Raw genomic sequence first — 11,036 nt, 5'->3', positions numbered from 1 at the left:
TACGATACTCTTCAATAACGCAAAAGGAGCCAAGAACCAATTCAAGATGGCAGCCCCCATATCAAGATTAAACTGTCAAAAATGTTTTTCTTTGCAAAATCAAACTTTTCTGAGGTGTTTGATTAATTCGGGATCAGGAAAGAATTTTAGTCAGGTATGCTTGAATGTTCAATAAAGTGGAAAATTGTTAAAAGCGTAACGCACGCTTCTCATCTACATTGTACGTCGGCGCAATCACACTTGAGTTGATTATGACGCGACGGGATGATGGTGATCTTTATTATTTTGATGCATGTAGTGATGTACACCCAGACTTAGCCCAACTCATTCGGTACGTTACGATACCGAAATCAACTTTTCATTACCGAAATCAACTTATAAAATCACAATTAAGCGTTTTATTATATTTTTTTCATTATTATATATTACAATAGGATAAGTTTGACTTTCATGCAAAAATTCAGTTCGAAATAATCATTAATAATGATATTAGAAACAAATAACTAAATATCAAGATTATTCCCTGATTTGTCACGAACCGAAATATATGTTACCATACCGAAATCGGCTTGTAAAAGTTAAAATAAACATTTTCATAGATCTTGTTTAATTAATTAATATAAAATCATTCAAACTGAACCATAAACATAGGAAAATAATATTTAATTATAAAAAATGATGATGTTATAGACGGATATGTATATTATATCATGATTACTTCCCTTGTTAATATGAAATTCAAAGGCAAAGCCTATAAACGGGGAAGTCCTTTCATTCTTTCCGTTTTAAAGGTGTCATTCGGTATTACATCCACCGCTTCCGTTTTCACTCGGAACACTCGACGATTATTATTTATCCGAAAAGTTGAGATTTGTTCCGTTATTATCATTGAGTTTCATTGTAAATGGCGGCGCCCGACTAGGACTGACACTGAAAATTTCATTGATAGGTATAGAATTCTATATATTTTTAATTGTTTTTTATTTTATTTTCGTGTAGTCTATAGCCGGGCAAGCCAAAGCCCGGACCCGCTTCGCGGGCCCGGTCTTTGACTTCCCCGTATTAATGTGTTGCATTACCGAAATCAAATCAGATTTCATTTCAAAGATGAGAACAACACCTAAAATATTTACATGAATTTCAGAAGTCTATGAAAAAGGTATTTGAGTGAGTTTTAAACTTTGAATTCATATCGCTTATTTTCATTGTTTAGTCAGATAACATTGCAGCCTATCATCTCTTTGATGTTTCTTAATGATTTCAAAATACAAGATTAAACAAAACTGTGTTTGAAGTTATCCGCCTAATTTAGATCACTATTAAAATAGTTGATTGGAAATTATCACAGTATTTAATTTAAATCCAATGATTATGATTTGATTAAAATAAAAAGACGTAGCGGTAGCCATTCATCATAACACCTTTACTAATAAGGAGCAAGCATACACGTGCTCGGACAATGGAGGTGTTAGTTGACATAATTAACATACTCGTTAACCGCAATCCTTTAATATACATCGGCGCATGGAAACTTTAAAGTATCCAAACAACATAATTAGACATAATTATTTTACATGAAATTAAAGCTGCTTGTCTCCATTAAGACAGAAAATACATTACAGTTTAATATAAAATGACGTATAGCGACCATCCCTATATAATATATATCAAAAGACTTTTTTTTATAGTTCTATATTATACATATTTCAGATCTAGTAAGCTGGTAAAAATATAATTTTATATTAAATAAATTGTCAAAAGACCGGTTTTAACTAATTTGTAGGGGTGGTCGCTAAACGTTTCTGTAGAAAACATTTCGGTATATGAGACAAGGTGCTTCAATAATATTATTATTACCAAATTGCATATCAGTTGTTCCAAAAATGTATGCAATTTTTTGATGTCCCGGATACTTAACTACATATTCTGAATGTCAGACATAATCCCCTTCAGACAAAATCCCCTTCACCTACCCGGACAAAATCCCCTTCATGGGTGGACATAATCCCCTTCATTTTTTTGCAAGGCTGGACAAAATCCCCTTCACTACCCGGACAAAATCCCCTTCTTTCATAGGTTTCTAATATATTATTTGCTCCATAAAAATTGATGAATAATGTATTATTATACTCCCTAAAAATTGGTGAATAATGAACTTTTGTTTTTTTATTTATGATTATGTATCGATAGTTACTTTTATTTAGTTTAGAAGTTTTCATTAAAATTATGGTAAATTATCAACTGCATAACACATATTTGATTAGGCAATTTCTTTAATAGTTTTAAATTGATTTGTATGAAAAACATTTTTATTAGCCAATAATTGTTTCATTGATTGTATAAGTTGATAATTCTAATTGAAAAATACTATCCATTGTTACAATTTCTATTGATGAAAGAGTGATAATTTAATCAAACCAAGATCACTGCACTACTTGATTGATTGTTATGAATGCATCAATAAAGCAATTTTAATGTGATTTAAATGTTGCTAATTGAATGTGCTATTCTGCTGAAATATTTTCTACTTATTAATACATTAAGATATTTACTACACAGCATAATGCAGTATGTCGCTCTCATACCCACTTCAAATACAAAAATTCCTCTGAGGGGGATTTTGTCCTAGGTAGCAATTTTATGAAGGGGATTTTGTCCACTTCAAAATTTCACACATGAAGGGGATTATGTCCAACCATGAAGGGGATTATGTCTGGTTATACAAAAATACATGAAAGGGATTATGTCCGAAGGGGATTATGTCCGTACACCACATATTCTACTTATTGAAAAAGTGTTAAGTCATGATTTTATGTTGATCGATTTAAAATCATTTTAAATTTCATATCTGTAAACAGCATAAATTTATGGAATGACTGGTATATATTTATATGATGAAAAAAATGGAACACTTTATGCTGACAAATTTCAATTATGAAATGTTGTAACCTGTACGATATGACATGCTGTGTATTACTGTATTATGTAAGGTGTGAAGTAATTAAGACAGGAGGTACAGTTGACATACATTGTATGTAGATTATAATGAACTGGTTTTTACGAGTTGATTTCGGTAATGAAAAGTTGATTTCGGTAACTTTACCGAAATCAAGTTGATTTCGGTATCGTAACGTACCCCAACAAAATGTGCGCTTTAGGGCTTTTTTTATATAGATGATGCTTCGCCCTTCGTAAAGACAGACATCTTCGTAAAGACAGACATCTATGAAATATCAGATTATAAAATGGTCTGTCTTGCCGTCGAAATATTGAGACTAAGTTGACTAACCCAGACTTATCTCCATGCACCCATATTTTCATGATTGAGTATATATCAGATGCTGCTACTGATATATGCTCAAGCATCATGCTGGACTTTGGGTCAGTCATATTCAAACATCTTTTCACGAAATTTAAAAATCTTGGTATCAAATGGTAGAGAAATTAAAGCTGTCAAGCTGTCATTACAATAATTTCAAGTAATAAATAAATATTTTATCTTGAAGTAAACAGAATTGAGAAACAACTGAGATGTGACCCCCCCCCCCCCCCCCCCCTAGTTAGCCTTATTAATTTGGCGTGAACGGTTTGACCAATTTTACAAACCTTTTTTTCCATACTGTCAAACTCTTACAAATTACCTCGATGTCTCTTTGACAAGTTTGCTTAGTTGGACTACCACCTAGTATGGAAAGGCTAATATTTTTCCCAACATCCATCAGTCCTTTTATCCCAACTTTTGTGTCAGGTCCATTACTTTGTCAATTACAGATGCTGTATAAATTTGTAGCACATTAAGATGATGTGTTCTTCACAAGAAACAGATCTCTAGCTTAAAGGTCAAGGTCACAACATGTTCACTTCAAAAGAAATTTTTCATAAAAATATACTGATTTTCATGTTTAATTCACAATTCTGTCATTTTTATATTTATTTGAAATTAATTGATGCATGAATGTGTTAAACATAATGACGATATGTTGCGGGTAAAAATCAGGTCCCTAGTTCAAAGGTCAAGTTCACACTTGTAGATCTGAATTTTTATAAAGGTGCATTGATGTTTGTGTCCTGTTCAGGTCAACACTTTTGTCATTCATTAATGGATTTAAAAATTTCTGTGCATAATGTGTTGAACATCATGATGATTTGTCCTGCATAAGAATCAGGTCCCTAGGTCAAAGGTCACACATGTAGATCCAAAGAGTTGTTAAAGTAGTCATGATATAAAATATTTCTTAAAAGTGCACCGATTTTTGTCATTCCTGGCTGTATTTGAAAATTACTTGGCACAGGTGTGTTGTATATGATGACTACTTGTAGCTTATAAGAATCAGGTCTCCAGCTCAAAGGTCAAGGTCACACTAAGTGACTGCAACTTGAATTCCAAAGTCATGATATGAATTTTTATGCCCCGCCATAAAATGGCCAGGGCATATAGTGTTACCTTGTTCCGTCCTCAACTCAAATTTGACATATGGATATATCATAAGAAAATACAAGGCAAGTTCATGGTCCGATGATTTTTGCCCCTTGAAATTTTCAGTTTCTGTTCATTATCTCCCCTACAGTTGTACATATTCAACTCAAATTTAACATATGGATATGTCATAAGAATACACTGGTCAAGTTCGAATTTGGTCATGGTTTGATGATAGCTGACAAAGTTATCCTTATTGAACTTTGAAAAAAATCAGAAATTTTTAGTTTTATCATTGTCTTCCCAATGGTTGTACACATTCAACTCAAATTTGTCATGTAGATACATCTTAGGAATAAGCAGTTTAAGTTTGAATTTGGTCGTGGTTCAATGATTTTGGACAAAGTTATCTCCTTTGAATGTTGGAAAAATTTTGAATTTTTAGTTTCAGCACTCATACTTTTGTGGAAATGTATGTAGTAATTATTTTGGCAACAAATATGCAATACGCAATTTACAAAAGGTTAACACTGAATATTTTCACTGCCTTGAACTTTGTACAAAAATAGTTTGTGTTAACATTGAATAGTTTTAAGGGCTTTGAACTTAAAATGAAAAAAAAATAGTTTGTGCAAACAAATTAGGAACTAAATACTATAACATCTGAAATTTTGGCTGCATGTAGGGGCATTAATAGTTATTTCCGGTCAACAATTCTGTCATTCCTGGATGGATTGTAAAATTACTTGGCATTAAGTGTGTTATACATGATGATAACATGTCAAAATAAAAGTTCAAAGGTCAAGGTCACACTTATATGTCATATGTTATGATTGTGAATAGATGATCATCTTTTGATACTAATTATTGTTAACATGCTTTGGCTCAGTTTAAAAGTTGAAATGTGTAATTTGAATGTTATTATCTTATACATTTAACTTCTCAAGCATTCTGGGAATCAGTTGGAGTGAAATGACCTTGTGATATATTTAAGCATTTTAGAAATTATTACCTTGTCTAGGTATAATAATCAGGTGAGATATCTAGAGGCAATCATGTCTGTCTGCTTATTTATTTACAGAATCCTTCCAAATCAGCAGTACCACTACCACAGGAGAGAGAAAATGATTGGGTTGGTCCTCCAGATAAAATTTCTAATATACGTCCAGTAGAATTTTATATTCCTGAAGGGGAGACAAGCACTGAGAAGAAGTACAGGGAGAAAAGACAGGCTGTACAGGAATGGCATCATGAGTTCTGGACTGAACATAATAAAGGATTCTTTACAGTAAGTAAACTAAGTTATTTACACAGGTTTTTTCAGAAAGTTTGTATAATTTTTGCAATATTTCTAATACATGTAATAGTCCTTCAATAAAGTGGAATCATGGTGTGTGCGTACAAATGTTCACAATAATGAGAGGAAGTGTTGTGTGTAACACCCAGGGTGGTATAGCATTGTGCTTTGTCTGTCCGCATGTCTGAAAAGGGATAGGAGCCATCTAACTGTCAACAGAACAAAAAAAAACAATAGAGTTCATTTCTCAAAAATAGAGTGAAAAATGATTAATCAAATATGACCTCATTACTGACTTCATAATTAATTGAAAAATAAAATTTGTGGTCTTTTCAAGCAAGAAATTATCTCAGGTGAGCAATTCAGGACCTGTCATTTCTAATATAACAATTGTCACATTTTCTTTGTAGGAAAAGGAGGAATTTATTCAGCGAAGATTAGCAGAGAAGGTACAAACAGAAAATGATGAAAGCATTAAATCACTCACTCCAGAAGAGCTGTCAGAATTTTACAAAAGATTTCTTGATGATAATTTCAAGTCACACATCAAATATAACAAGTGAGAATTCATTCTATTTGAAATACCCTTACTTATTGTAGTTAAACAAATTTCAAATTAAACAAAATTCAAAGGATTTCAAATATCATTGATGAGTGATGATCAAAACCATATTAGTCATCTTTAAGTTGTCATCCAAGAATTGTAATGTTCAAATATTAAATATTCCAGTCATAAATAAGTAAGTTATAGCTAATTATAACAAAAATCAAGTAGAATTCATTAATTTGAACTTCAAGATCAAGGTCATTGATGAGCAAAGGTCATTATTAATTTGGTCTATTAATTCTTGTCTAAATGATTGTTGTGTGAAAGAATGAAGACGATCCTTACGTAAGTAACAAAGTTATAGCCACTTACAGCAAAAATCAAGTAAAAGACAAACATTTGGCCTGTAAGGTCAAGGTCATTTATTAGTCAAGGTCATGTTAAGTCTGGTCTACTTGAAGGTCTTGTCCATAGGTTGTTGTGTCAAGGTATGAATACAATTCATTTAAGATTAATAAAATAATAGCCAACATTAAAGTTTTTGGATAGCAAAGGGAGCATGTAAAATTGCATTGGAATCTTTTTACATTTCCAAGACCATGTTTCTTTATCATAATTTTCATTGTTGCTAATGTAAAACAGTATTTTAGCTCATCTGTCACAAAGTGACAGGGTGAGCTTTTGTGATCGCTTTTCGTCCGGCGTCCGTCCGTCCGGCGTCCGTCCATCCGTAAACTTTTACTTTAAATGACATCTCCTCATAAACCACTAAGCCAATTTCATCCAAACTTCACAGGAATGTTCCTTTGGTGGTCACCTTTAAAAATTGTTCAAAGAATTAATTCCATGCAGAACTCTGGTTGCCATGGCAACCGAAAGAAAAAACTTTAAATATCTTCTCTTAAAAAACCCTAAGAGCTAGAGCTTAGATATTTGGCATGAAACATCTTCTAATGAGTGTCTACCAAGTTTGTTCAAATAAAAGCTCTGGGGTCAAAATTGGTTCCGCCCCAGGGGGTCTTTGATTTTCCTTATATGCATATCGTAAAAACTTAAAATATCTTCTTTTAAAGAACCCAAAGAGCTAGAGCTAAGATATTTAGCATGAAACATCTTCTAGTGAGTGTCTACCAAGTTTGTTCAAATAAAAGCCCTGGGGTCAAAATTGGCCCCACCCAAGGGGGTCTTTGATTTTCCCTATATGCATATAGTAAAAACTTAAAAAATCTTCTTTTAAAGAACCCAAAGAGCTAGAGCTAAGATATTTAGCATGAAACATCTTCTAATGAGTGTCTACAAAGTTTGTTCAAATAAAAGCCCTGGGGTCAAAATTGGCCCCACCCCAGGGGGTCATTGATTTTCCCTATATGCATATAGTAAAAACTTAAAAAATCTTCTTTTAAAGAACTCAAAGAGCTAGAGCTAAGATATTTAGCATGAAACATGTTCTAATTGGTGTCTACCAAGTTTGTTCAAATAAAAGCCCTGGGGTCAAAATTGGCCCTGCCCCGGGTGTTATTGATTTTCCTTATATTTGTATAGCAAAAACTTAAAAATCTTCTTTGAAAAAACCCAAATAGCTAGAGTTTAGATATTAAGCATGAAACATGTTCTAGTAATTGTCTACCAAGTTTGTTCAAATAAAAGCCCTGGGGTCAAAATTGGCCCCGCCCCGGGTGTTATTGATTTTCCTTATATTTGTATAGCAAAAACTTAAAAATCTTCTTTGAAAAAACCCAAATAGCTAGAGCTTAGATGTTTAGCATGAAACATCTTCTTATGGGTGTCATTTCATTATATGTGTGTAGTAAAAACTTAACATCGTGAAACATCTTCTAATGGGTGTCTTCCAAGTTTGTTCAAATAAAAGCCCTGGGGTTTAAACTGGCCCCGCTCCGGGTGCCTTTATACAGGTGAGAGACCTCAGGGCCATCATGGCCCTCTTGTATTTTAATCAAATCAAATATGTCACTCTGATCACTTTCCATGTAGAGAAAGTTGAATGCATGCATATTCCACATGGATGAATTATGTTATAGAAATCATGTGCACAAATGTGGCAAACTACTTCAGATAACATTTGTTGAAATTTTGAGAATGATATCTTAAAACCATTTTTATGAAAACAGTTTTGAAAAGTATTATGTTTAAAGTGTTTTTCAGTGTATATCAGATTAACTTCAACAAGCACCTAACTGTTCCTTATAAATACATTTGTATATAAAAGTTTTAGATAAATGTATTCAATGTTCTTAAGAAGTCTTATTACAACTTCTTGTAGCACGTTTCATTTTGTTGTACATAATATTTTGTCTACTACGCTTGATAAATGAGTGTTTCTATTCTTTAACAGATACCACTCATAATTTCCAAAAAAGACTAACTTTGTTTTTTAATATGGATCAGTTTTTGTTGACAAGCATTCAACGGTGCAGAGTCTGGTTAGACTGTAAATATGTAATTGAACATAACAGCTTTTATCACAAAAACCTGCGGTGCAGTAATGTAATAATGCCATTTAATAAAAATGATATTACACTAGTGTAATAACACTTTGACATGACGTCATTTGCGTTATGTACAAACATAGCGTTAAAGCGCGCTAATGTTAGCGTTACACTATAGACGCGTTAATGAAAAATGACTCATTTCAACTGTTAACCATTTTTATTTTTATATATGTGATAAATAGAATATTATATTCGTGCAGATTCAATACTAAATTTATTGAACTCGTTGAATAAAACTATATTATGCTCGCCAGAGGCTCGCATAATATGATTTTATTCAACTCGTTCAATAAATTCAGTATTAATCTAAGTACACTCATTCAATATCCTCTGTATCTTAGTCTGTTAGTAACATAGGCAAGTCAACCTCACTGCTTAGTGTTCAGAGAGTTTATTGTAAACTATTCTATATTTCAGAGAATGGTACAAGAAGAATATCTCATTACTGTGGCCTGCTCTACATGTCTATGTTATCAGAATGATGAAATTGAGGAAAAAAGGAAAATCAAGATGATACCTAATAAAACGGACATAATTGATTATAGTTTTATGTGTACATGAAAATAATTTGTTGTGTATAATGTGTAACCTTTCTCTGAAATATCAAATTAAGAGATGTTTTGATTATGTTTGATAATGTAACAGAATATATTTGATTACTTGTTACAATTCTGTGTTCGAATAAAGCAGAAAAAAGTACTAAGTGATTATTTATAATTACATTTAAGTAAGTGCTTATTATCCTCTGCCGAAAAGGCGGCGTGGGATAAAGAAATAGTCTCTGTCCGTCCGTCCTTCCTTTCGTTCAACCGTCCTTCCATCCCACATTTTTGTCGGGAGCATATCTCAAAAAGTATTTGAGGTATCAACTTGAAACTTCATAGGTGGATAGATCATATTGAGGAAGAGTGCAGTGCATAAGAATGATAACACTACCCTGCATATTTTTCAGTTATTGTCCTTTGTTATTTTTCAAACTTAATTTTTCACCCGAGTGGAGCATGGCTCAAAAAGTCTTTGAGATGTCAACATGAAACTTCATAGGTGGATTTATCTTATTGAGGAGGAATGCTGTGCGCAAGAATGGTAACTCTACCCTTTATAATTTTTCAGTTATTGTCTTTCGTTATTTTTTTTTACTTTTTGTCCGGAGCTTATGTCAAAAAGTGTTAGAGGTATCAACTTGAAACTTCATAAGTGGATAGATATCAATGAGGAGGAGTGTAGCACACAAGAATGATAACCTACCCTGCATTATTTTTCAGTAATTGTCCGTTGTTATTTTCAGCCATCAGTATTCACATAGGTTTCAAATCTGTTATCACTTCAGCAATCAGTTTTCATTACCAAAAGTCCTCTTTTATTTTGCTCTGCTACATATACATTGTTCAAATGAGCAAACAAATTTGGTGGCGGATGGCCATGTTAACATGGCTCTTGTTTCTGATATGTATGATAATATATTCTTGTAAAAGAAATTGAAAGAATTGTGGCTTTTGCATTGTTCAATTTGTTGTTGTGGTGTTGTTAGTAAACTTTATCAAGGCAGTAGGCCACTTTGAAATAACAAGAGGAAAGTTCAGCATCATTCCTGGGCAGTCTGCCTTCTTGTTGCCAGAACTGACAACTGCTGTACATACCATAGCAGAGATACAGTGCAAATGACCGTAGGAAATATTTCATGATGAATCGCAATGTAAGTGATGGAATCGAACCCTGATCTCCTGATTCACAGTGCAATGCTCTACCAGTTAGTTAACCAGATGATTGGCTGTTGCATTATTTGTTGTAATATCCTACATTGTATGCATTATGTCAGTAACAATTTCACCTTGTTACAATTGGTCAAGATGCAGTCACATGAAAGTCAATAGAAAGAGACATTCTCTAATCTCTTAGTGATATTCTTGTAAACAAACTGGATCACTTAATTCAACCTGGTCAATATCTATATACCAGATCTAGACTTCTAACAGACCAATAAGAACAAGGTTACATAAATTAAATATCCTGTGTAAACTACAGATGATGACACTTTAAAATAAACACACTTTGCTTTGCATTGTAATGAACATCTACACCCAGTAGAGATACAAAAGCTGAAAGCAGGAAGACTTGCCTTTCATCTGATTGTTTAGGGGAATTTTGTGCATGGAGAAAGAAATTGAAAATTTTTGAAAATTTACCAAAATGAATAATTTAATTTTGGTCATATGATATAACAGTATCACATAAAACAAGTCCAAAGATTTTGATAGTCACCTA

General features: G+C 32.7%; 1 protein-coding gene across 1 annotated transcript; it reads left to right on the top strand.

Annotated features, from left to right (window-relative positions):
• Window positions 1-9,470, top strand: LOC132735060 (cytochrome c oxidase assembly factor 8-like). The gene is made up of 4 exons (XM_060721963.1): window positions 1-154; window positions 5,499-5,705; window positions 6,125-6,273; window positions 9,189-9,470. The coding sequence occupies exons 1-4, from the start codon at window positions 47-49 to the stop codon at window positions 9,283-9,285; spliced, it is 561 nt and encodes a 186-aa protein (XP_060577946.1). The 5' UTR covers window positions 1-46; the 3' UTR covers window positions 9,286-9,470.
• The last annotated feature ends 1,566 nt before the right edge of the window (window positions 9,471-11,036 follow it).

The sequence above is a fragment of the Ruditapes philippinarum genome, unplaced genomic scaffold (assembly GCF_026571515.1).
Source record: "Ruditapes philippinarum isolate M1 unplaced genomic scaffold, ASM2657151v2 ctg16_1_1_1_1, whole genome shotgun sequence".
In the NCBI taxonomy this organism is placed as follows: Eukaryota; Metazoa; Mollusca; class Bivalvia; order Venerida; family Veneridae; genus Ruditapes; species Ruditapes philippinarum.
The sequence above is the reverse complement of the archived record's forward strand: the minus strand, read 5'-3'. Positions and strand labels throughout refer to the sequence as shown.